Below are 25724 nucleotides of genomic sequence, written 5' to 3'. Positions count from 1 at the left end.
CTCTCAACAACTTAAAGTCTTTACTCATGATCAGGACCCCTAGCACCTCACAGGAACCTCTCTCTCTCCCAACCCCTCTCTAGGCCTCTTCACCCAACTTGGGCCTTTCTGTCGTGTTTCAAAGACTAGCAAACTCTTGATGCAAGCGCACCCAGGAGGCACTCAGGAAGTGCTCCCTAAGTGAACGAATGAAGAAAGGAAAGAACGTTACTGCGTTTCTAGGTAAAAGAGATGAAAAGAAAAAAGGAATGTTGGAGGGCCACGCCGGCTGATGATTGGCTGGCATCCAGGATGGAGGGTGCGGGGAGAACGCGGGACATAGGAGAGGGTTTATTTACACCAGGTGGTCGCCGCCCAGCGGCTCACCACGTGGTGCGCAAAAAGCAGCGCTGCGGCAATCGCTAGTCCAAGCGAGGCGGTCGCAGCGGCCCTTTGGGCCCCGCCCCTTCCCGCCCCCCGGCGCCACGGCCCCGGCCCCCGCGGCGGCCGCGCCAGAGCCTGCGCACTGGGGCCCCAGCGCCTGCGGCGGCTCCCCGCTCGGCTGCTCTGAAGATGGCGGAGCGCGCCGGTGCTGGCACATCCCTGAGGGGGCTGCGGGAACGGATGGGTGAGCGGGCCGGCGGCTCCCGGGGGGGCTCGGGCCCGCACGGGAGGCGGGGTTCCCGCGGCCCCGGGGACTGTCGGAGCGGCGCGGCCTGCGCCGGAAAACTTCACTCCGGAGTCGCCTCGCGCGCCGTCGGGTGCTCCCCTCACCCCCGCCGGAGCGCCCTGGGACGGGACGGGGCGCCGAGAGGGGACGCGGGCGGGAGGGGAGACGGCCGGCCCGCGCCACCAACGGCCCAAGTCCCGCGGCCCAACTGCCACCGCCAACGGCCGTACCCCCGCGGGCGGGCGGGGCGCGAGAGAACTAACGGGCGCTGCTGGGGCGGGAGGGCGGGGGCCTGGCACCCCGTAGCCCGCGGACGGTCCCGAGCCCCGCCTGCCGTTGGGGAGAGGCGGACGCCCTCGCAGCCTTCGGAAAGGCCGCGCCGCTGCCCGGGGGGTGCGGGCGCCGGGACGGCCCTCGCGGCTCGGGGCAGCCCTGGAATCTTCCCTCCGCCCGGGGCGCTCGCGCTTTCATCCTCTCCCACGGTCGCAACCCCGGTCTCTCCCGCATCCTCCTGGTCAAGGTCTGGTTAAGGTCCGGTGAGGAGGGGGCCTTGGGGGTCTGGCTTTGAAATTTGGGATGAAACTTGGTCCCCCTGCTCCTCCTGGTTTGCCTCAGCACATGACTTCGCCAGGATGTCACCTTCCGTGGGACATCTTGCAGACCCTAGGCTGAACTGAACGGGACTCAGCGCTTCAGAGTGCTTTCTTCTAAACTGGTCCCATCGCCAAAAAGTTCCCCCCCCCCCCAAAATCGTTAGTTTTATAAAATTTGTCAGGATTTGGCATTACTTAGGCCAGGAGACTGCTTCACTACTTGAGCGAGACAGTATTTCTTGCTTGTGGGAGGTTGCTTTTAGTTCTCGGGCTAGTTTCCTCCTATATGAGCTTGAATAAAACAGCCTTGATGATTTTATTGAAATCCTTAGGGATTTTTTTCATTTGCAGTTGAAAAATTAGACCGGCTGCAATTGGGAGGGTTTATGTTACTTCAGAACGCTTTGAATCAACTCCCCAGAAAATAATGTCAGAAGCAAAAACACTTTCATTATTGCACAGGGTGAAAAACTCTTCTGTCTCTAGCTTATTATGGTTCACCTACAGGGAGAGTTTGCAATAAATTCATTGTTTTATTGCTTAGTGACACCTAAGGTCCTCTGACATTGAATTATTTCACTGATTTAAACTGACCGGCCTTCTGGATAACCCCCCAAAGTATTTGCATACTGAATGTTGAAAAGTATTTTTAAATTTTATATGGGACAGTTGCTTGAATTCACAGTATTTTAAACTAAAAACTTAAGCAAAAAAAGGCTTAACCGAGAACCCTAGTTGACCTCCTTGCTGCCCATTTTGTATTAGGAATGGAAAACATCACATGTTAAACTTTTACAGAGGACCACCTTGACCAGAAAGAACTTACTTCATGGTCTCAGCGTTTTCCTGAAGGGGACAAAGAGTCAGTGAAATATTCTGCCACTTTGTGGCAATTGCTTGTTTTCTGTTATCCAAATAACAGTGAGTAGACTTCGTTGCTGTTTTAGGCAAAGCTCCCTGAATCTGCCTTATTTTTGTGGTTCCCTGATTGCAAATGTCTTTGGTTTTCTATTTTTTTCTAAATATTTTCTCACCCTCTCCCTGGCCTAATGACATGCAAACTGTAACAAGGCCGTGAAGAGAGACCCTTGGTGTGGGCGGAGTGGATCTGCACTCCCAACTGCTCAGCTTTGAATGAGGGTGGATCCAGGTCCGGGCCGGCAACTGTGCGGAAGGGTCTGGGACTGGGCTGCTGGAAGACCGTCTGCTGCCAGACACCCCCCAGCCTACACTTTGAGGGCTACATCCAGCAGGAGTGCAAGATAAGGCTTTGTAGCAATTGCTTCTTTTTATTCTGTTATCCAAATAATGGTGAGTAGCACTGTATCCACTAATCTGTAGCAGTTAGTTTCCTAGTACGGTTGCTGTCTGCCTCAACCGTAGCCCTTTTTATAATAGTTTTTTAAAAACCTTTCAATCATTTTTTTTTTTTTTTTGCCATCTACGCCCTTTGCTACCTAATGAGAAATACTAGTTTACTAGTTTGTGTGATCTAATGTTTCTAATTAGTACAGAAGAAAGGTCATGGAGAGGTGGGGCTACAGATTTTAGGTCGAACTCTGACTGAGAGTGATGTCTAGAGCAACAGCTGAGGCAGACAATACAGAATTGCTAATAAATACTGGGATGAGTATTTATCATTGGCATCTCATGGGATTAAGCATTTTGGGGTGATTGTGCTTGGGTGCAGCTTTAGGAAGATTCTTGAACTAATTGTCATGGAAAAGTGTTCTTCTTCCTTTCTTGCATTTAGCTTGCCCTAGTGGAGCAGAGCTCTTGTGACACAGATCGTGTGTGTGTGTGTGTGTGTGTGTGTGTGTGCGCGTGCGCGCGTGTGTTGAGGAAGGGGGAGTGGTGTTTCTGGAGAGAAGCAGAAGTTGAAGTCAGTAGTGACCTAAAATGCTTTATGTCCAGAAGGGGCCTCAAAATTTCAATGACATCTTTTAGAAATCAAGTGTAAAGCATTCTTTAATTTTGGCATCCTAGTGGCATCTATTTTTGGTTCATTTCATTCTGAGGTTTTTATTGGGCTAGATGGCTAGGATGATTGAGTTTGTTGTTTTCCCATAATAGAAGGAGAATGGGGGAATTCCATGGTGGTCCAGGGGTTAGGACTCTGCACTCTCACTGCCGAGGGCCCGGGTTCAATCCCTGGTCAGGGAACTAAGATCACACAAGCCTCGAGGTGCGGCCAAAAAAAAAGAATGGAGAATGATTTTCTTTTTGTAATGTCTTTTACACATTTTCTCTAAACTTAGGCTTTTTCTAGCCACAGCATAACAGTGCTTACTTTAGACAAAAAAAAAAAAGTAAATGCTTTATTTTAAAATATTTCCATTTCCAAAATATTTCCATTCTGTATTTCCAAAGTATATTTTAAACCAAAGCCCATATATTTCATTTACTTATTGTTGAATAAATTTTATACATTTAGATCTTAATTCCTTCATTGTGGTATTTTAAAAAGAAGTAACCTTAGAAGTAGCTGAGGTGGGAATATTAAACTAAGTCATATAAAGGTTGATGTGTGTTTTGTACAGTCTGGTCCTTGATAATTATGTAATGTTTCAAAGTTAAGTTGCTTCTTAATCTACAATTAAGTTCTGGCTTTACCCGTTGCTACCTGTGTGATCTGGGAAAGTTATGTTTAGCCTCAGTTTTCTCATCTGTTAAAAAAAAAATGAGGAAAATAATAATATCCACTTTATAGGATTGTTATGAGAATTAAATGAGGTAATAACCAATGAAAACAACTTCATAAATGGTGGTATACATTATTTGTTATGGCAGTTTTTTGGAAATACAGATTAAGATTCATAATTCAGTTTTAGTAATAAACTCTACATGTTTTCTTACGTAATCTCCAGGCAAAAGGTAACTTTTAACTTTAATTTTGGATTTAGAGTTAGTATAAGAACTATAGAAGTACTCTATTGCACCTGTTACTTGAAAGTGAATTCAGTAAGTTCTGTCATTGAATGGAGTTGAATAAAATGTTCATTTTGTTAAGTCCAGACATAAAGGCTTTCTCCCATTGTGTGGACATTTTTAGAGCCTGTTCTTTTGGTGAATGTATTTCTGGCCAGTAGGAATTTGGATGTAAAGATCTAAAAATAAGATTTGAGGGGAGTTCCCTGGTGGTCTAGTGGTTAGGACTCAGTGCTTTCACTGCCGTGGCCCGGGTTCAATCCCTGGTCGGGGAACTGAGATCCCGCAAGTGGTGCGGCACAGCCAAAATTTTAAAAAAATAAATAAAAATCAGATTTGATATTATAACCTTTATATGATTTGGTTCATTATTGCCACCACAGCTATTTCTAAGGTTACTTCTGAGTAATAAGATCTTAAATCTGGTAAAATTGTACATTTTGAGAAGAATTGTCCTTATGGCCAACTAAATTATGCCAAAATATGGACTTTCCTTAGGATTTTTAAGCAGGAAAACTGAATGTGCAGAAGCAACAGTGGTTTTCTGTATGCTCACATAGAAATGTTGTGAGTGGAAGGGAGGGTGTGTAGGATGGTTTAATTAACTTATAGACTATAGTTAAGAATTTTCTTAATACACTAGTACTCAAATTCAGAGGATAATCGTGGTCCACAAAATTGATGCTAGTTAAATAACTGAAGAAGCTGACAAGAATCTAATCTTCAATTCAGATAGCTAGATCATGGATTATCTGAGCTGTTAGGTCTCTGAGATTTAAAAATAAATCCTTTTCCCCTTTTGAAATGGCGATCTCTATGGCAACAATTGTGACGTCACTTTCAAGGTTACTCTATAAAATGGCTCCCAGATATTTTTCCTCAGTGGCAAGTAACATCTCAAAGTCCATTCGTTCTGAGTACGACCACATCCCTCTATTCCCTTATTTTATAGTTGCCCATCTACAGCTGTTTTATATTTTTCTTGATATTGTAGAACCCAGAATTGTATGCAGTATCACAGGGGCATATTTCCTGTGCTTTTATACGAGAGTAGAAGAGAGTTTTCAGTGTTATTCTCCAGCTCCTTCCTGAAGATGCCTGGTACTATGGGGCATTTTAGATACAGCCGTATATGGAATTAGAGTTCAGGGAATTCCCCAAGAACTTGTTTTTGTATCATCTTAGAATTTTAGTTTTTCTTACTTTCCCTCAAATTGTGCTCCCATACTCTTATATTTCACCCTTATTGAAGTTTATTTGCCATTTTCTACCTGTTCACACAAGATGTGTAAATTTATATTATATAATTTATATTTATTTGCTTGACATTTTCCTACCTAGAAAAATACCATCACATTGGCAATTCCTTGAGTGTTTTCTCCACCTTCACTGTGCATCAGAATAGAGCTTTTAGCAACTGCAAAGGCCTGGGCCCCATTCTCAGAGAGTGGAGGCGGGGAGGGGAAGGCTTTGCTAATTTTTTTTAAAAGCAATTTGGGTGACTCTCCTGTGGAGCCAGGGTTGGAAGCCCCTGATCTAGGTAATTTATAAATGTACTCCTTATATTGGGCCCAATCTCTGAGGCTCTCACCGTTGACACTTTTGCATCCAAATTCAGATCCATAAACTCCAAATCTTTTCTAAATTCCCCCAATTTATGGCGAAACATTTTTCCAAATCCTTGCCAGCTCAGTTTTTCTAGTACTTGCTATAATGTCTGTCTGAGGCATTTTTGAAAGCTATTAATCATTAGCTCTTACTCACCCACCAGCTCGTGCTGCTACTTCTACTGACAACTCTGTGTGCACAGATAGGCTGGCATGTCTACGGTAAACACTGTTAATTCTTTGTTGGATTATTGTTGAACATCATAGGTACTCAGTATGTCTTTCCTGACCCAGAGTCTGTCATGATTTTGCCTTGTAGAAGAGATTCTGTCCTTTATCATCGAAGATACAATTGGCTGTGCTTTGCCACCCCTGGATTAGCTGTTCATATTCTTTCTTTTTTTTTTAAATTTATTTATTTATTTATGGTTGTGTTGGGTCTTCATTGCTGCACACGGGCCTTCTCCAGCTGTGGCGAGCTGGGTCGTTGTGGTGCGCGGGCTTCTCACCGCAGTGGCCTCCCCTGTCTCAGAGCACGGGCTCCAGGCGCGCGGGCTTCAGTAGCTGTGGTTCCCGGGCTCTAGAGCGCAGGCTCAGTAGCTGTGGCACACGGACCCACTTGCTCCGCGGCTTGTGGGATCCTCCCGGACCAGGGCTCGAACCTGCGTCCCCTGCATTGGCAAGTGGACTCCTAACCATTGTGCCACCAGGGAAGTCCCGCTGTTTGTATTCTTAATATCGAATCCCTTTCCTTTATCTCCCTGTATTTTAGTTGCTGCTGCTAATGCCATTGCTGAAGAAAGACGGAGTCAGGGCAGCTTTAGCGCTCTTCCATCACAGCCCTCAAATATAAAATCAGCGTTTAAACCAGGTATAATTTCTAGAATGCTTTGATAGATGTCAAAGTGTTATATCCTTAAAGTTTGATATCTTATGTTTAACTGTATTCTTTCTTTTTTTTTAGTAATAGATGGATCTGTGCTTAAAAATGATGTAAAGCAAAGATTAGCAAAGGAGCGCAGAGAGGAGAAAAAAAGACAAGATGATGGTATATTTTAGACTTTTTAAAAAAATTAAAATGAATGAATTTTATGTTAAGGTTATATATTTCCAAGGTGGTTTTACTTTTTAATCTGTTCATATGATAGGTTACACATTTTACAGTATGTGTTATATTGGATTAAAAGCTTATACTAAATGAGATAAAGAAGGTCCATGCAAAATATTTGACCAAATTGTTTTATTTTTGAACTAGTAGTTTCTGTTAGCTTTAATTTTCTGAAAATTAAGGTATGAAAATTTCTTCAACATTTGTAGAAACAAGCAAAATGAAATTTCAGTAAAAATGACTTAAAAACAAAAATGAGGGAATTCCCTGGTGGTCCAGTGGTTAGCAGTCTGCTTTCACTGCCGGGGGTGGGTTCAAAAATAAAAGCAAAAAACAAAAAAACAAAAAATGGAGTTGCTAATAATCCTAACATAGATACGGTATCTTTCACTGACTGCTGTGCTTTTCAAGTGTAACTTTGGATCAATTAGGATCTAGAAGAATACTCTTTCTACACCTTGAGAGAATGCTTTTTCAACCATGTATTTTTCCCATCTGGCCCTGTAAATCCACTGCAAAACTAGTGCTCAGCTTCATTCAAATAAAATAGCAATTGTCTTTGTTCTGGTGAGGAGCTGTGTCTTCCTGTAGCTCTTTAGAAGAGTGTTTTACAACTGCATAGGTGGCTCTGCAGGCTTTAGTGAGGGGAAATTTGAACGTAGGAAAACATCATGCTGGTCAGTAATGTGAAATGTGCCTAAAGCCCACGAAGGTCAAACTGGCATGCTTAATATGGTCTGTCTAGATGAGGCCTTTGAAAAGAAGTTTCCTAGTACAAGGGAAAAAAACGTATATTCTGGCCATGTGTTTTTTTTACGTCTTATTTTAATGTATAGCATATTAATCTAATGGGGTTTGACTTCAGCTCAAGTCAGCAGAAACATCACATGAAAGAAAATATTTCTTCTGAATTTGGAATTTTAGTTCGGACAGGAGGAGAGTCATCTAAGCCAATTCAGTTCTCAGGAGTTAAATGAACACCCAGTGGAAATGATTCTTTTGTGGCCATCTCTGTTCACTTATATAATAAGTCTTTAGTCATTAGCACAGGTTATGTTATTTTTAAGAAAGAGAATAAAATATAAACTTTTTCCTTCTCTGTCTGTAATGTGGAAAACTTAAATATTTTCTTGGCTCTTACCTTGCATTTGGAATATTTCAGCTAATAAAGAGACACAACTACTTGAAAAAGAAAGAAAGTCTAAGATCCTATACGAAAAACAGATGGAAGAAAAGCAGCGAAAGCTGAGGGAACAGAAAGAAAAGGATGAACAACGGAGAATATCTGCAGAAAAAAAGAGAAACGAAAAGTTACAGGAAGAAAGGGTACATGTTCTTCTAGCCTGTTAATCAGATGATGCACCGTGTTGCCTGGTTCTGCAGTGCTTTTTTCGTAGCCCTTGTCTGCTTTTACGGGAACCAATCCCAATTCTCCTTTCGTCTTTCCTTCAGCATTAGCACCTCTTGCCCCATCCTGATCCGAGCCTTGCACGTCCAGGGAGAGAACCCTGTCCACTTGCAGGGTGCCTGCGGCCTGGGCTTTGCTCTGAGCGGCTTTCTCTCCTACAAAAGGTGTTGTCCATTGCCTGGTATTCACCTACCCACCGTCCCAGGCCCCCTGAGAGGCCCCCGTCTGACCCTGACCCTCTGTGCTTCTCACTGCTCTGCTCTGCTTCTCACCACTCGGCTCATTGTGTGAGTGGCAGGGCCCAGCCACGCCAGAGCCTTGCGCTCTCCCTCGGTGCCCTGGCTCTCTCTCCTTTGCGCTCTCCCCCCTCCCCTTCTTGTTCCTTTTTTTCTCTCTGTTGTTTTGTAGCCCTGCTCTCTCTTTTCCTGTCTGGACTCTGTTTTGGTGTCTTTGGCACTCTGTTGGTAGGAGTCACTGCCTCTGTTGTGCCCTCTCTTTCCCCCTCTGTCCCTCTTCATTCAGTTTGTCTTTGACTGTTGTGTGGGCATCTGGCTGCCTGTCTCAATCTGTATGATTCTCTCTGGCACCAAGTTTTTCTCCTGTAGGTTGTTCCACAACTCTACTCTGAGTGTCCTTGGCTCCTTCTGAATTCACATGTTCTGTCCTGTTCCTTGCTGTCATTCTCTCTTTTCTTTGTTCCAGTGACTCTCAAGTGTCCCTGAGTGAGTCTTGGTCTGTCTTCGGCTCTCTGTCTGACTGACTCTGGCCTTTTTCTGCCCGAGGCACTTCCCTTTTCTTTCTGCTTTCTTTGTCTTAGCTTGTCCCTCTTTTCTCTCCCCATCTTTAGAGTTTCTGCCTCTCTCAGTATGTGAGTTTTTATCTCCCTCTCTTTTTTTCTGTTGCTCCAATTTTTAAATGTTTTTTTTCTCTCCTTTTCTCTTTGGTTTCATTTCTCCCCAAGAGCCCCCTTCTCTGTGTCTTTCTCTGTGGTGCTCGCTTTTCCTCCTAATTTTTGCACACAGTTGGCTCTTGCAAATGCCTCACCCCCCAGCCCTTACCCCCATTGGCGAATCTTCCTTATTCTAGGACTATTCCTGTGCTGTTTCTTCCCTGTCCATGGTCCACTAGCACCTTCTCTGTCTTTTTTTTTCAGCACATTCCAGTATTTAATGAATTCTCATTCAGAACTTGTGTCACTCTCTGTCTTCCTCTGTGAAACATCTCAATTTACTTCTCTGTGGTAAAGAGAGTGAAGGCCAGAGAGACTGAACTAGGTAAAGAGAGAACCAAAGAAAGTAAAATAGAAAACTATGTGCAGAGTCAGGGAGGGTCCCTGGAGGAGAGAGAGTCCCGGGGACTGCGAGAAAAAGAGACCATCTTAGAGAAAGAGGAACCTGAGAGAGAGAACACAGAGAAAGAAGAAGCAACAAAATGATACTGTAGACAGAGCGGGAGCCAGAGACAGGGCAGGAGAAGAGGCCGGAAGACAAGGAGAAAGGGCAGAAGAGAACCGAGCCCAGGGAGCCGGCATGGGGGCGTCCCAGACAGAGCAGGGACCGTTCGACACTGTGAGGAGGCCGCGAGGAGAAGGAGAGAGAGAATGACTCAGTAGAGCAGGGGAAAGCCCAAACTCGGTGGTGCTGAGCGGGGGTGAGTGCGGGCGGGGCTACAGGGGGGACAGGACAGGAGCTTGCCCGTGAGCCACAGGTGCGGGAAGGAACCTGAAGGAGCACAGCGGGTCAGCACATCTGGAAACGGCAGGTTAGAATGCTTAGGAATCAGAGATGTTTTAATAATACAAGGATATTCTCTGTTTTTAGTCTTTATTATACTTTTTAGGTGTCTAAGTAATTTAGAACAACTTACTTTCTGTCAGAAAATATAATTTTAAAATATTGCCATTAGATAAGTTTTATTTTAAGAATTGCAGTTGCTTTTCTCCTCAGAGGATATGGGTGACTCTCTGTTTTCCTAGTATGTTTACCCTATTTGCCCTCAGAGAAACGGTGGGAACATCGTAAGGATGATGTTGCTATGAAACGATTGTTGTCAGGGAAGAATAGAAAACCTTCTGGCCCTGAGTTGATTTGCTTACCTGAGTGTAGTCCATGATGTGTTACAGCACAGGATGAGGAATAGCTGAGAAAAGAAAACTGCCTCTCATTTCCAGCAGTGGCCTTGTTTCGCCACAGTGTAGCATTTACATTTGTAGAGCTGTTATCCTGCCCAGTTCAAATTGAAGCTGAGGTCAAGACAAACACACCTCTTTTTAAAAATTTGATGAGTTAACACCAGAATTTCAGATGTTACAGATGTGGGTGTAACAGATGATCTGGCATAGATTTCACATATGTGTATTAGTTGATTTGTTTTTCCTGCCTCATTCTGCAAAGAATTTAAGGTATATTTTTAAAAAGCCGTACCACAACCAGATGAGAAAATAAGTGGTTGAGGGAATCAAGCAGAGGGGGAAATTAAAGTAAGAAAATAATAAAACATAAGGTATGATTAGCATACACCAAAGTGTACCACTCAGTCTTTGTATAGTTGCTAGAATAGGCTACATGTTTGGTTCTAAATTTCCTAATGATACAAGCAAAGATGGAAGCACAGTCAGTTCCTTGATTCATGTCCATAAGATTAAAACCTAGTTATTCGGGAGAACATGGATTGATACCCGAGATGTATTGAACTTTAACTTTTTACTTGAGATGTTTCCAGTTCTATTCTTTTATTAAAAAAAATTTGCCTGATTGAAAAATTTGGTGGTGGGGGTATTTTATAACCAACAGATCAAAATTATACTAACCAATATAATGCATACGTAAAAATTTGTTGGCATTTATTTTAAATAGGAGAGATTCAAAGCTGTCCTTCATCGTACACTGGAACGGAGCAGCCGTGTGGATCATCAAAAAAGATGGTCATGGGAAGGCTCTACAACAGTAAACTCTCAGAATAAAACTGGTAATTAATACAACTGCTAAACTTTAAGTTCATTCATTTTCACATGTAAATATTGGCTACTAGTATAAGGTTGCATTTACTACAAAAGGTTTTGAGCTTTGTATCCTAGGTGAAAACACTGCTATGTACTTACTCTTTGGCATGCGTTTAAATTTGTGTCATGTGAGATCGCCAAAGAACCAGGTGAAATTTTACAGTAATTTTATTTTATCCACTATATCCAAAGTCTTACCATTTAAACTTGTAATCAGTGTAAAAATGAATAATAATTGATAAGCTTTACACAGCTTTATCCAGTGCATATTTTTAAAATAGTCCTGTTTAATATTGATGTACTGTAAATTTTTCCTATGTGTGGACATAATTCTATACAGTTGCATAAAATGTAAGTTAAATTTATATAGTTTGTAAGGAATGACTGACAGTGAGCATTGTGTACCTAATTAATACACGTTTATGCTCCATAGAAGTACATCATGAACTCATTTTGTTTTAGCTAATGATGCTTTTTTTAAATATGAGTACAGTAAATCTTATATCTTTTCTCAGCCAACAAACATTCTATATCTACTGAAAAGCTTGAACAGGGGACTTCTGGATTACATAAACAAATGTCATCTGCAAGTTCTCAAAATTCTATTGCCAAGAGTAAGTAGTTATTTCATGTATTCTACTGAGTTTCAAACCAATGAAATCAATTCTTTATATGTATTTCCACAGTACCACTTATTCTTTAGATTGTAGGACATTTAAATATTTCAGAAGAGCACTACCTTGTTTTACAGTAGAGATGGTCATTACTATCCTGTATTTTCATCAGTATAAATCTTTGTTTCTTGATTTGTGTACTAATCATATCAGATGGGTTTGTTGGGCTTAGGTAGCCCAACAAATATGAAACATCTTTTGACCAAAAGACTGCCATTAGGTGGCACAATAATTTATTTTAGAATTAATTCATATTCTATCTAACCTATAAATGAAATCACTTTTTCTAGGGACTAGACTAGTCATTCAATTTTCATTAAGTTTCATGAATATTACCTCTTTTAAGTAAAATCATAGCATATGTATAGCAGTGGACAGGTTGATCTGCTTCACATATATAGAAAGTTGACAGGCAAGTATAATTACCTTCCTAGTTGTATAGTTAAGACCCCAAGAAATTCGGTGATTTCCACTCCACCATACTTACTTATGGTTTATATTTTGGTCATTTGATAGATGGATCATGGTATTTAAATTGTACATTCCACTAGCAAGTCCATGTTTTCCCCCAAAGCAAATAAAGTGGTAACAGTGTTTAATGAGAGAAGTATTGCTAAGCTCCACTTTACAACTCTTCCTAGAGGTAATGCAGTATTCTTTAAAATAAAACAAAGTTATCTACTATGGATACTTCAAATACCTTTTGCTCCTAGTGTTTGCACTTTTAATTAGCGTTCCTTTTTTTCTTTTTTTTTCTTTTGGCCGCCCGGCTTTTGGGATCTTAGTTCCTCGACCAGGGATTGAACTCGTACCCTACGCAGTGAAAGCACGGAGTCCTACCACTGGACAGCCAGGGAATTCCCTAGAGTTCCTTATTTTTAAAAAAATCTTTACCAGAGTGTGTGTCAGTGACCATTTCTGGCTTGTAGTACATGGTGCTTCTCATTGATAATTGAAATGGATTAGACAACCATACCCATCCGGAGAAAAAAACAGAAGTGATCTGGGCAGGAAAAAGACATGGCAGGCATATTCCACATCATTCCCTCGAACTTAGCCATAAGAAAAGAAGAAATACCACCTTTGTACCTTGTGAATTGAGACAAAGGCATAATTATAGTTTGAATTAAAAATGTTTCTTTTGTATTATTAGGTGCCTTGGCAGTTTTTTGAGCAATGCTGATTGCTCTAAAATTCCACTACAGCAGAAGATTCTGGACCTCATTTAAAGTATAATTAGTTAATTGTAGCAGTGGTTAACTTAGTAGGAAAGATTTCCATTTTTGTCTAAATATTATAGTTTTAATATGTTGAAAAGGATTTTTGTTTTGTTCGTCCTACGATATTTGTACTTTTAGAACTCTTACAGTTTCCAACGATGAACTTGAGAGGTCTTTCATTGTTTGTGTCTTGGTGCATCTAATTTTCTCTTGTAATGGTCCAACAAAAGTTGATCCACTTTCCACCCTTACCCTCAATATGCTTTCCCAGAGCACTTTTATGTATAGCCCAGGTTCATTCATAGATTAACGTGGGAAGATTTTCTCTAGCACCTTGCTTGTCGTGTAATTAATTTATTATTCACAAACTCAATCCTTTAGAAAAATTAGGTAACATTCATTGCAATGTTATATTTATATACTTTCATTAATTTATTTTAATTGTTTCATAAGCATTGGCCATGTTTTACTATCTAATTGCTTGGAGGAATTAGCAAAGATTTCTTGCACAGACATTTATTACATTTTTAATATAATGAGCAAACACTAGTGTGTTTTCATTAATATGTGTGCCTGCTGTATCAATGAGACATGTAAAGAGAAGGGACAGGTGATGACTTTCAAGTTAATAATTAGTTAAATTGCACTGAAGGAACAATTCCAAGTAATTTTTTAATATAAGAAGGTATGTGTGGAAGATACTTTATGAAAGAGTTTGCTTAAAGTTACAGTATATTGCACACTCTGAAATGATGAATGCCATTAAATTAATGATTCCAATAATTTTATTAAAAATAAAATCAATATTGTCAGTGGCTTACCTTTGTAAAATCCCTTCAAATTGAAATAAAACCTGTTCAATCCAGAGAGATGGACATTTCAAACTTAAATGAAGTTCATAATCTAACCTGTGATATTTTAAATAGCGTTGCTTTAAATCTTGACTGATTCAAATAGTCTGTTTTTTTTCTGCTCATTGCTGACTTATAATAACTGTTCACACTGTTTTGTCATTTCTTGCAGTGTGATAATGAGGGATAGGTGATTTCATCACATGGTTGAATTGATTACACTTCTGTGGTTCATGCTGTGCAATTACATTATCAATTCAAGAATTTTCACAAGACGCTATATTGTCAATATGTACTTTAATTTATAGAGGTTCCCAAAAAAGAAGTTATTCTTTAAAGACTTTCATCAGTATCCTGAGCCATAATATTTCAAGTGAAATGGAAAAGTGTCTACACAAAAGCCATAATATTTCAAGTGAAATGGAAAAGACACAAAAGTGTCTTTTCCCATATGACTGGTTTGGGTTGCTAAAATTGTGACATCTATACCAAATGTTAATGATCATTTTTATTTAAAAAATGCTAGTTAAGGGACTTTCCTGGCAGTCCAGTGGTTAGGACTCGGTGCTTTCATTGCCGTGGCCTGGGTTCAATCCCTGGTCAGGGAACTAAGATCCCACAAGCCACGTGGCACAGCCAAAAAAAAAAAATACGAGTTAAAACTAAACTATCAATTACTTTAGTAATAGACGTTATGGACTGTGTCCAAAATTAAATGTTGTATATTCCTAATTTGGGAACTTTGATGTTGTCAGTATCAGATTTTCCCGCTTAATTTTTACTGTTTCCTAAATAATTTTCTTTCACTTCGGATAACTTACTTAAAGAGTAAACTAGTTTTAAGTTTGGGCATGTAAAATTTCTACATAACACTTGAAATTTAAATAAGATAAAAAATGTTTGGAAACGGGTGGCTCACCCCTGAAATAATATATATAAACAGCTTGTAAAAGGTAATATTCTTTGCCCTTGATCTCCAGAAACAACAGAAAAGAGGAGAAGCTCATCTCTGAATAGAAGATGTAGCAAACTGCATTCATCTACAGAACAAGTGGAAGAAAAAACACCTGGTTAGTTATTTCTATGTACCGATCTTAAATGGTGGTTTAAAAGTGTTATATTCATGTCAACATTCAGCTGCTTGAAAAGCCATTCCAAAACATTGGAAGCCAAAATTTCCCTTCTTTAACTAAAAAATGTACTTTGGTGCCATGCTTATTTGGCTGAAGCCAGAAGAGTCTTTTTAAATGAAATATATAATTCTGCAATGGAGCTGAGGAGCTAGATCACAGAATGTTTGTATAGACAGAGTTGTCCTGAAGCACTTGATTCCCTTCAAACGTTTCATCAATTCGCACATTGAAGTTCTAAATTATCGGCAACATTTTGAACTTCAAAGCTTTGCTTTGTTGCTTCACAGCATAATCCGCATCTATCCTTTGGGCGTGTTTTCACTGCTGATGATTACACACAAGATTTCAAAATTATTACTGAAGTACTTCTTTATGTAAGGTTGTTTCTAACACCCCCCTAAGTTTTCCCTGTTAGACATGATTTTCCTTTTTTTCCATAACAAACTGTTCACTTACAGAAGACTCTCCATTTAATTGATTCAGGTCACATCCTGTTATAACAAATGTCATTGTCACAGGGATCTTTTTTTTAATATAAATTTATTTTTATTTTTGGCTGTGTTGGGTCTTCATTGCTGTGCACGGGCTTTCTCTGGTTGCGGCGAGCAGGGGCTACTCTTTGTCGCGGTGTGTGGGCTTCTCGTTGCAGTGGCTTCTTTTGTTGCGGAGCACAGGTTCTAGGGTGCACAGGCTTCAGTAGTTGTGGCTCGCGGGCTCTAGAGCGCAGGCTCAGTAGTTGTGGTGCACGGGCTTAGTTGCTCCGCGGCGTGTGGGATCTTCCCGGACCAGGGCTCGAACCCGTGTCCCCTGCATTGGCAGGTGGATTCTTAACCACTGCGCCACCAGAGAAGTCCCCACAGGGATCTTTTTGAACATAAAAATTTATTGGAGCAAGCTATTTACAAGATTTACTTTTAACAGAGTAATTCACTCAGTCTCTTGGAGCTATTGGCAATTGACTTGACCAATATGACTGTCAGTGACATACATCTGGAGGAATCCATGTCAGAGTTGTTTTGTCATGTACAACTATTTTCTCCACGTGTGAGTTCCTCTGTAGAGACTCCAGTACATTGGGTATGGCTCTGCTAGATACATTACCTGGATTCCTGCTTTGGGGTTATTGTGGTATGCTGGCGCCTTTGCCCCTCTATTCAGGTATTCTCTTCCCTGACAGTGTAGTCCCATCAGGTGGCAGTTTTCAGTCCTGTTATATATGTGTGGCTCTCATTGCCTCTGCTTTTAGGCTCGGAAAGTTATCATTTGCAGCAGTTCACATTGCTCCTTCTTGCTTTGCATTTATTTGTGAGACCTCAAATCAAATCCTTTCTGTTTGTTCTCATCATTTAGTTTGTCAGCTATATACTAGTCTTTGGGAGAATAATTTAATCAGTCGCCTGTTCATCCCAACAAAAGCGTCAGTAGCCAGGAACAAAAGTACTGCTTCATTATTAATTTCTGGAAGCAGTACTCCAGGTAACAGGCAGAGTAGAGTGCCTGAAAGTGTTAGTATTTGTGCTTAAAAAGTAGGTTGTATCACTTAATTTTTTACAGTAAGACATAAAAATAATTTGAATCAATACTTTGCAAATGAGTGATTATACCCAACATTTTATGTTGCATATTTATGATTTCTAGCAGGGTAGAATAGTTATCAGTGTAATTTATAGGATGAGATAGGGACCTTTGGTTGTTAAATTGTAAAACTGTGGGTTTCTTAACCTGTGCTTAAGTGTATCACAGTACTGTAAAAAGTACTGGATTTTAAAAATATAGAAAAACTTAAATAATATCAAGGGAGAAAGTGTCCTACTCCACCCTTCTTTTTTTCTTAAAATGTGGAAGAATAACACTGAGTGGCTCTTTAGCTTTTAATTAAGAACATAAAGATTGTTAGTAAAATAAAACAGATCTTCAGGGTTATGTGGATTTTCTCATTTATAGATTACATATCATGTTAGACATGCCTCTAGTAAGTCCTTAGTAATGGAGAGCTCTAGTGCATTGTTCCCATCCTTTTTGTCTTTTTTTCTCCACTTTTTCCTTTCCAGAATATATCCCACCCCCTTTGCTTATTTTTATGTCAATATCCATATGATTAGTAAACCAAAGTGCTGTCATAGACTTTGTGGTAGTGCAGCTTTACTTCTCTTGGTTCAAATTCCCAACTTTGTTTATGCCTAGTTGTATGTGTGTCAGATTATTTTCTACCAGTCTCCCCTCAGTCTATTGTAAGGTATTCTAATTACTTTCATTTTATTTTAATATATTACTCCCATCAAAAACCTCAATATTTTGTCTTAAATTTCTGTAGCTATTAGAAATCTAGTTATTATACTTACTATATTTTCTGTAGCACAGTCAGTGTTAAATAAGTGACTGTTTAGGCACATACAAGTATGTAAGTAAAATGCTTTCTCTACCAAAAGTGAGGGACTAAAAAATAACCGAGTCTTATATTTACCAAGTCTTTAGAAAGCCACCACCAAATACCTTCCTTAAAATGTTTACTTTAGGGAATTCCCTGGTGGTCCAGTGGTTAGGACTGCATGCTCTCACTGCCCAGGGCCCGGGTTCTATTCCTGGTCGGGGAACTAAGATCCCACAAGCCACGTGGTACGGCAAAAAAGAAAAAAAAGCTCACTTTATTATAAAGCAATAAATATTTAGTGTAGAAAAATTTTAAATATAATTTTCTGTTATTCCAATACCCACTGATAACTGAATATTTTTCTTTGCGTTTACATGTTTTTTAATAGAATGGGATCATAACCTGCTTTTGTTTAAACTCAACATATACCATTTTCTATGTCCAAAAATTGTATATTACTCTTAATGACTGCCTTAGTATAGTCCAAATTTTGTGTTGAATAGGTTATATTTAAATATAATTATTAAATTATATTATTAAACAATGCTGTAGTAAGTAATCTCATACATACATTTTCATTTATTTATCTCATTTTTTCTTCAGAATATCCTAAGTGAAATTGCAAGAACAAAGAGTGTGGACTTAATATTTATTGATTGATTGATTTGGCTGCGTCGGGTCTTAGTTGCGGCATGCGGGATCTTTGTTGTGGTGCACAGGCTTCTCTCTGGTGTGCACGCATGGGCTCAGTAGTTGCGGCATGCAGACTCTCTAGTTGTGGCGCGTGGGCTCTAGAGCGTGCAGGCTTAGGTGCCCCGCGGCATGTGGGATCTTAGTTCCCCAACCAGGGATCGAACCCTTGTCTCCTGCATTGGAAGGCAGATTCTTAGCCACTGTACCACCAGGGAAGTCCTGAGTGTGTACTTTTTAGAATGGCTTTTGATACACTATTGCCAAAATGCTTCCCAGGGAGCATATACCAATCCATACTTCCACCAGCAGTGCATGAGGTTGCCTGGTTCCCAACATTGGTATTATCACTTTCCTCTATCTTAGCTGGTACCAGATATTATAATTTTTGTCCATTTGTTAGGCTAAAAATATTTAGATTGTTAAAGCTGGAAGAGACCTTGGAGATCCAGTCCATTCTGATTAATGTCTTATTACAATTTTTAGTATGGGTGAGAAAATGCTCTTTTTTATACTCTATTTTAAAACAATCATATATAGAATGCCTTATGTAATCACCTGTAATGGTAAGATCCCTGGCCTTGGTGACGTTGTTTAGATTACTTTTAAAAAACGTTGAGGGACTTCCCTGGTGGCGCAGTGGATAAGAATCCGCCTGCCAGTGCAGGGGACACGGGTTCGAGCCCTGGTGCAGGAAGATCCCACATGCCGCGGAGCAACTAAGCCTGTGCACCACAGCTACTGACTCCGCGTGCCACAATTACTGGAGCCCACGCACCTAGAGCCCATGCTCCGCAATGAGAAGCCCACGCACCGCAACGAAGAGTAGCCCCCGCTCACCACAACTAGAGAAAGCCCGCGCGCGGCAACGAAGACCCAACGCAGCCAAAAATAAATAAATAAAAATTAAAAAAAAAAAAGCATTGACGGTCTTGTAATTTTCTATGAAAATCATTCTGAACTATAGTGTGATTAAAATAGAAATGGCTTACGGCAAACATCAGCTTTGGAGAAGCATCTTATTTTCATCTGGAGTGGACTGTTGTTTTCACAATGCCTCTCTTGGTGGTGGTGCTGCTTCTGAAGTACCAACTTTGCAATGCTTCTGTCCTGTGTCTGTGATCCATTTCAGTAAACATTTCTGTGTTGTGTGTAATCCCTGTCATTTCCTAATAAACGCAGTCTCTTTTTGTTTTTATATTGTTACATGGTGCATTTCTGTCTTATCAAATTTCTAGCTGTGTGGAATTTCACTCTCTGTCCTCATTTACCTACAGGCATCCACAATATATTCCAGTATGTAAACATGCCCCTGCTTAAGCATAGCAGTGATGAATTGAAGAGTACCATAGTGCCTCACAAGTCAACAGTGATAATACCTCCCCAGGAGAAAGTAGACACACCCTCCAAGACAAGCGTGGAAGCGGCCCCCAAGGCGAGTGTGGAAGTGCCCCTGGTGGAGGTGAGCGTGGAAGCACCCCCCGAGGCAAGCTTGGATGTATCCCCCGAGGCGAGCATGGAAGCACCCCTCGAGGCAAGCTTGGAAGTATCCCCCGAGGTGAGCGTGGAAGCACCCCCCGAGGCGAGCGCAGGAACACCCCCCACGAGTGTGGAAACATCACCTGAGGCAAGCGAGGATCTGTCCCTTGAGGCGAGTGTGAATCCGTCCCCAGAGGTGAGCATGGACTCATCCCCAGAGGTGAGCGTGGACTCGTCCCCAGAGGTGAGCACAGAAGCGTCATCTGAGGCTAGTGTGGAAGCATCTCCTGAGGCGAGCGTGGAAGCATCCCCAGAGGAGAGCACAGAAGTGCCCTCTGAGGCAAGTATGGAGGCGCCCCCCGAGGCCTCCCCTGAGGTGACCATGGGAATGTCTTCCAAGGTGAAAATGAAAGACTCTCCACAGGTTTGACAAGTGCCTTTCATTGAGAAATTTTCTATTAAAATCTGTATGTCTTGTTGTATAGATTATGATAGGTCAGATTTCACAACATAACTCCTTATTTATAGCGTTCTGTGATAAAATAAATTCACTTTAATAATTTAAAATTATATGATATTCGTTGTCGCAGAGTTTACCCCCCCAAAGCTGGAATATTAGTTAATTTTTGGTAGAAGAGACAAAATAAAGCAGTTTATATGAACTGTGTTTCTAAACTCTGAAGGAATGTTTTTGAGAACTATTGCAAACCTCAATTAGGATTTAAAAATAAAAGTAGGTTTTGAAGTAAAAGAATTCTTTTAAATTATTTCTATGACATGCTTGAATTGTGTAATATAAATTGTTAGTCTGGAAGAATGTATCTCTGTACCTAATTCTCATGCATGAAAGGAAAATTGGGAGTTTAAGGAGCTGTAATTATATTTTATTCAGAATAGTTTTCTCTTGAAAAGCCAGCTGCAAAATGTAATGCTAGTAATTTCTTATCTGATTGTATTGATCTGTTCAGAAATCAGAAACGGACAAACAGGCCTCAAACCTGATTACGAAGAAGCGCCTACCACCATCGCAGATACCGTGTTATAGATGGTCATCTTCTCCTACAAGCAGGTGGTGTCCTCCATCTCCCATCAGTGCTAGGTAAGTAGCTTATTTGCCACTGTTCCTGATACGTATTTTACCAGGATAAACTTCACATCAGCGTTTCATAAATAATGTAGTATGCATGGTAATGTAAATATAAAGGGAAAAGCCTTTAAAAATGGATTTACCTTTGTCTGTTATAAAATATCATTATATCATAAAGTCAAGACATTATAGTTTATGAAATGGTACACTAAAAATCATCACATATGTATTACGAAACCATACCAGACTTCCCCTATTAACTATTACTTTTTCCCAGCAGGCAAATCCAAAAGAATCGCCCCCCGTCACCTTCACCCGTCACGTCAAAACAGTCGACACAGTTTTCTTTTTCCTCTAGAGCAATTCCTATGCAGCGTACCGTATTTGCACAAAATGCATTAGGTACTATTGGAATGAAAAGTGAAGCCATCTCTAACACCATTAACAGCTCTGAGGCTGCAAGCCAAAAGGATATGATCTGTGAAGGTGAGTTCCTTCACTAAGAAGTTCATTTCAGCAACACAGAAAATCTTAAGGTAGTTTGGGAACTGTCAACGTCATTTTATTCCCCAGTTCAGAGAACTTTAGGAAGCGAACTTTCTTTTAAATAAAGAGAATTTCACCAGTCACGCTGGCACACTGCTTTTTTTTTCTTGCTGGAACTTCTTACCCCCATTTTTGGAACTGATATTGGAAGTATGGATGGGTTGGATGAGCGCCATGGTCTAGGTGGTCCCTGCATTTCCTTCCAGCTCTGATAGTGGATGGCCCTAAGGTACTTTCCATCCTTGGAGAGAGCACTCCAGCCATTTGTGGCTGAGCAGGTTTCCTTCAGGAGCTGTAGGGCAGTTTCCATACATAGACCATACATGTGTCAGGTCAGTATGTGGGTTCCAAAAAGTATCATATTGGTATTTTGCCATTCTTTTTTTAATTGAAGTACAGTTGATTTACAATGTTGTGTTAGTTTCTGGTATACAGCAAAGTGATTCAGCTATATATATATTCTTTTTCATATTCTTTTTCATTATAGGTTATTGCAAGATATTGAATGTAGTTTCCAGTGCTATACAGTAGGACCTTATTGTTTATCTATTTTATATATAGTAGTTCATATCTGCTAATCCCAAACTCCTAATTTATCCCTCCCCCTGCTCCTTTCCCCTTTGGTAACCATAAGTTTGTTTTCTATGTCTGTGAGTCTGTTTCTGTTTTGTTTTGTTTTGTTTTTTAATTTTAATTGAAATACAGTTGACTTAAAATGTTGTGTTAGTTTCAGGTGTACAGCAAAGTGATTCAGTTATACATATATATATATAAATATACACATTCTTTTTTTACACTCTCTTCCATTATAGGTTATTACAAGATATTGAGTATAGTTCTCTGTGCTATACAGTAGGTCCTTGTTGGTTTTCTGTTTTATATTTAGTAGTGTGTATATTTTAATCCCAAACTCCTAATTTATCCCTCCCCGCCCCTCTCCTTTGGTAACCGTAAGATTGTTTTCTATGTCTGTGAGTCAATTTCTGTATTGTAAATAAGTTCATTTGTATCATTTTTTTAGATTCCACATATAAGCGATATCATATGTTATTTGTCTTTCTCTGTCTAGCTTACTTCACTTAGTATGATAATGTCTTGGTCCTAATAATGTTGCTGCAAATGGCATTATTTCATTCTTTTTTATGGCTGAGTAATATTCCATTGTATATATGTACCACATCTTCTTTATCCACTCCTCTGTTGATGGACATTTGGTTTGCTTCCATGTCTTGGCTAATGTAAATAATGCTGCTGTGAACAATGGGGTGCATGTATCTTTTCAAATTAATGGTTTTCTCCAGATATATGCCCAGGAGTGGGATTGCAGGATCATATGGTAGCTCTATTTTTAGTTTTTTAAGGAACCTCCATGCTATTCTCCATAGAGGCTCTACCAATTTACATTCCCACTAGCAGTGTAGGAGGGTTCCTTTTTCTCCGCACCCTCTCCAGCACTGATTGTTTGTAGACTTTTTGATGATGGCCATTCTGACTGGTGTGAGGTGATACCTCATTGTAGTTTTGATTTGCATTTCTCTGATAATTTGTGGTGTTGAGCATCTTTTCGTGTGCCTTTTGGTCATCTACATGGCTTCTTTAGAGAAATGTCTATTTAGTTCTTCTGTCCATTTTTTGATTGGGCTTTTGGTTTTTTGTTACTGAGTTGTATGAGCTATTTATATATTTTGGAAATTAAGCCCTTGTAGGTCACATTATTTGCAAATATTTTCTCCCAGTCCATAGGTTGTCTTTTTGTTTTGCTTATGGTTTCCTTTGCTGTGCAAAAGCTTGTAAGTTTGATTAGGTCCCATTTGTTTATTTTTGCTTTTATTCCTATTGCCTTGGGAGACTGACCTAAGAAAACATTGCTACTATTTATGACAGAGAATGTTTTGCCTATGTTCTCTTCTAGGAGTTTTATGGTGTCCTGTTTTATATTTTAATAGTCTTTAAGCTATTTTGAGTTTATTTTTGTGTATGGTGTGAGGGAGTGTTCTGACTTCATTGACTTACATGTGGCTGTCCAGCTTTCCCAACACCACTTACAGAAGAGACCGTGTCTTCTCTGTTGTATATTCTTGCCTCCTTTGTCAAAGATTAATTGAGCATAGATACGTGGGTTTATTTCTGGGCTCTCTATTCTGTTCCATTGATCCATATGTCTGTTTTTGTGCCCGTACCACACTGTTTTGATTACTGTAGCTTTGTAGTATTGTCTGGTCTAGGAGGGTTATGCCTCTAGCTTTGTTCTTTTTCCTCAGGATTGCTTTGGATATTCTGAGTCTTTTATGTATGGTTTCATAAAAGTTTTAGGATTATTTGTTCTGGTTCTGTGAAAAATGTCATGGGTAATTTGATAGGGATCACATTAAATCTGTACATTGCTTTGGGTAGTGTGGCCATTTTAACAATATTAATTCTTCCAATCCAAGAGCATGGGATATGTTTCCATTTCTTTAAATCATCTTCAGTTTCCTTTATCAATGTTTTATAGTTCTCAGCGTATAACTCTTTTATCTCCTTAGTCAGGTTTACTCCTAAGTGTTTTATTGTTTTTGATGCAATTTTAAAAGGGATTTTTTTCCCCTTTCTGATACTTCATTGTTAGTGTAAAGAAATGCAACAGATTTCTGTATGTTAATCTTGTATCCTGCTACTTTGCTGAATTTGTTTATCAGTTCTAGTAGTTTCTGTGTGGAGTCTTGTGTGGGTTTCCTATATATAATATCGTGTCAACTACATATAACGACAATTTTCCTCTTTGCTTCCAATTTGGATACCTTTTATTTCTTTTTCTTCTCTGATTGCTATGGCTAGGACTTCCAATACTGTTGTTGAATAGAAGTGGTGAGAGTGGGCATCCTTGTCTTATTCCAGATTTTAGCAGGAAGGCTTTTAACTTTTCACCTTTGAGTATTAGATTGGCTGTAGGTTTGTCAAAGCTTTTATTATGTTGAGATATGTTCCCTCTATACCAACTTTGGTAAGAGCTTATCATGAAGAGATGCTGAATTTTATCAGAAGGCTTTTCTGCATCTATTGAGATGATCGTGTGGTTTCTGTCATTGCTTTTGTTGTTGTGAGGTATCACATGGATTGCTTTGCATTTGTTGAACCATCCCTGTGACCCTGTGATGAATCCAACTTGATCATGGTGTATGATCTTTTTTGTGTGTTGTTGGATTCGGTTTGCTAACATTTTTTTGAGAATTTTTGCATCTATATTCATCAAAGATATTGGCCTGTTATTTTCTTTTTTGATATTAAATGCATTCTTAATATCCATTGACATTACTTAATTTTAAATACACTCATGAATTTTGCTTTTTGAAGGAATTCCACTGTGAATTCTTTGTAACAGAAACGATCTTTTTATTACAAATTATTTATTCCTGATTTTTTTAGATCCTCATTTTTGTATGTAGTTTATTTGAAACAAATTCATCATACTTAAAACAAATTCGTCACATGAACTAAAATGTTATGCGTCCATGTGGTCACCTTATTTTACTGATAGTCTTGGTTTCTTTGGTTATCTACAGTTAGCCACTCTATGATCAACCAAATATGTTAACATACGATTATCAACAGTTAGCTAAACAGTACTTATTTAGTAAAGATGATGCACAATGTACACTGGATATATTTTTGTTTAATCGAGTAATTAAGATTTGTACACTTCAGGGAATTCCCTGGCGGTCCAGTGGTTAAGGACTTGACACTTTTACTGCCAGGGCCCAGGTTTGATCCCTGGTCAGGGAACTAAGATCCTGCAAGCTGCATGGCATGACAAAATAACTTAAAAAATAAAAGATCTGTACACTTCATTTGGACCGAGCATAAGCTTGTCTTCCTCTATATTCAGTATATCTTAAGTTTTTTCCCATAGAGGCAATTCAGTCAGGTATCTCAAAACAACTAAACCAAAGCAGGAGTACATTATTTCATTTTGGAACAGGTAGTTGTTAAAAATCAACAATATGCTACTTCTTTTGTTGTGGGGTGGGGGTGAGAGGGGGCGGGAGTTGGGCTTTTGAACAAAAGCTGTTACATAAATCACTTATAGTTTATTTATACATTTTAGACCACAAACATACTGTTTGGTTTTTTTAACATCACAGGTTGTCTTGTACCTCTTTGTTGGACTTAGAGGCAGTAAGTTCCCTAAACTTAACTGTTTTACATGTTAATTTAAATTAGAGTCTGGTAATAAAAGCACACCAGGGCCTATGAATGCCGAGGAGGCAACAAAAATTTTGGCAGAGAAACGACGTCTTGCTCGTGAACAAAAAGAAAAAGAGGAAGAAAGACTACAAAAAGAGATGGAACAAAGGTTGGCACAAAATCATCCTTTCTATACTGTAAATCTTGGCTGGGGC

The 25724-nt window shown here is 39.7% G+C and overlaps 1 protein-coding gene across 6 annotated transcripts in view; it reads left to right on the top strand.

Annotated features, from left to right (window-relative positions):
* Positions 1-496: 496 nt before the first annotated feature.
* Positions 497-25724, top strand: part of MAP7D3 (MAP7 domain containing 3) — a 33964-nt gene continuing 8736 nt past the window's right edge. The window contains exons 1-11 of one of the 6 annotated variants that reach the window (XM_059910935.1): positions 497-607; positions 6550-6648; positions 6742-6825; positions 8048-8211; positions 11149-11260; positions 11810-11908; positions 15020-15109; positions 19511-19884; positions 20681-20811; positions 21077-21285; positions 25546-25678. In XM_059910935.1, the coding sequence (XP_059766918.1) occupies positions 553-607; positions 6550-6648; positions 6742-6825; positions 8048-8211; positions 11149-11260; positions 11810-11908; positions 15020-15109; positions 19511-19884; positions 20681-20811; positions 21077-21285; positions 25546-25678 (1550 nt within the window). In that variant the 5' untranslated portion in view covers positions 497-552. Of the gene's footprint in view, positions 608-6549; positions 6649-6741; positions 6826-8047; positions 8212-11148; positions 11261-11809; positions 11909-15019; positions 15110-19510; positions 20137-20680; positions 20812-21076; positions 21286-25545; positions 25679-25724 lie in introns of all 6 variants that reach the window. The other 5 variants (XM_059910934.1, XM_059910933.1, XM_059910932.1 and 2 more) reach the window with 5 other exon arrangements.

This window comes from Balaenoptera ricei, chromosome X (assembly GCF_028023285.1).
Source record: "Balaenoptera ricei isolate mBalRic1 chromosome X, mBalRic1.hap2, whole genome shotgun sequence".
NCBI lineage: Eukaryota > Metazoa > Chordata > Mammalia > Artiodactyla > Balaenopteridae > Balaenoptera > Balaenoptera ricei.
The sequence above is the reverse complement of the archived record's forward strand: the minus strand, read 5'-3'. Positions and strand labels throughout refer to the sequence as shown.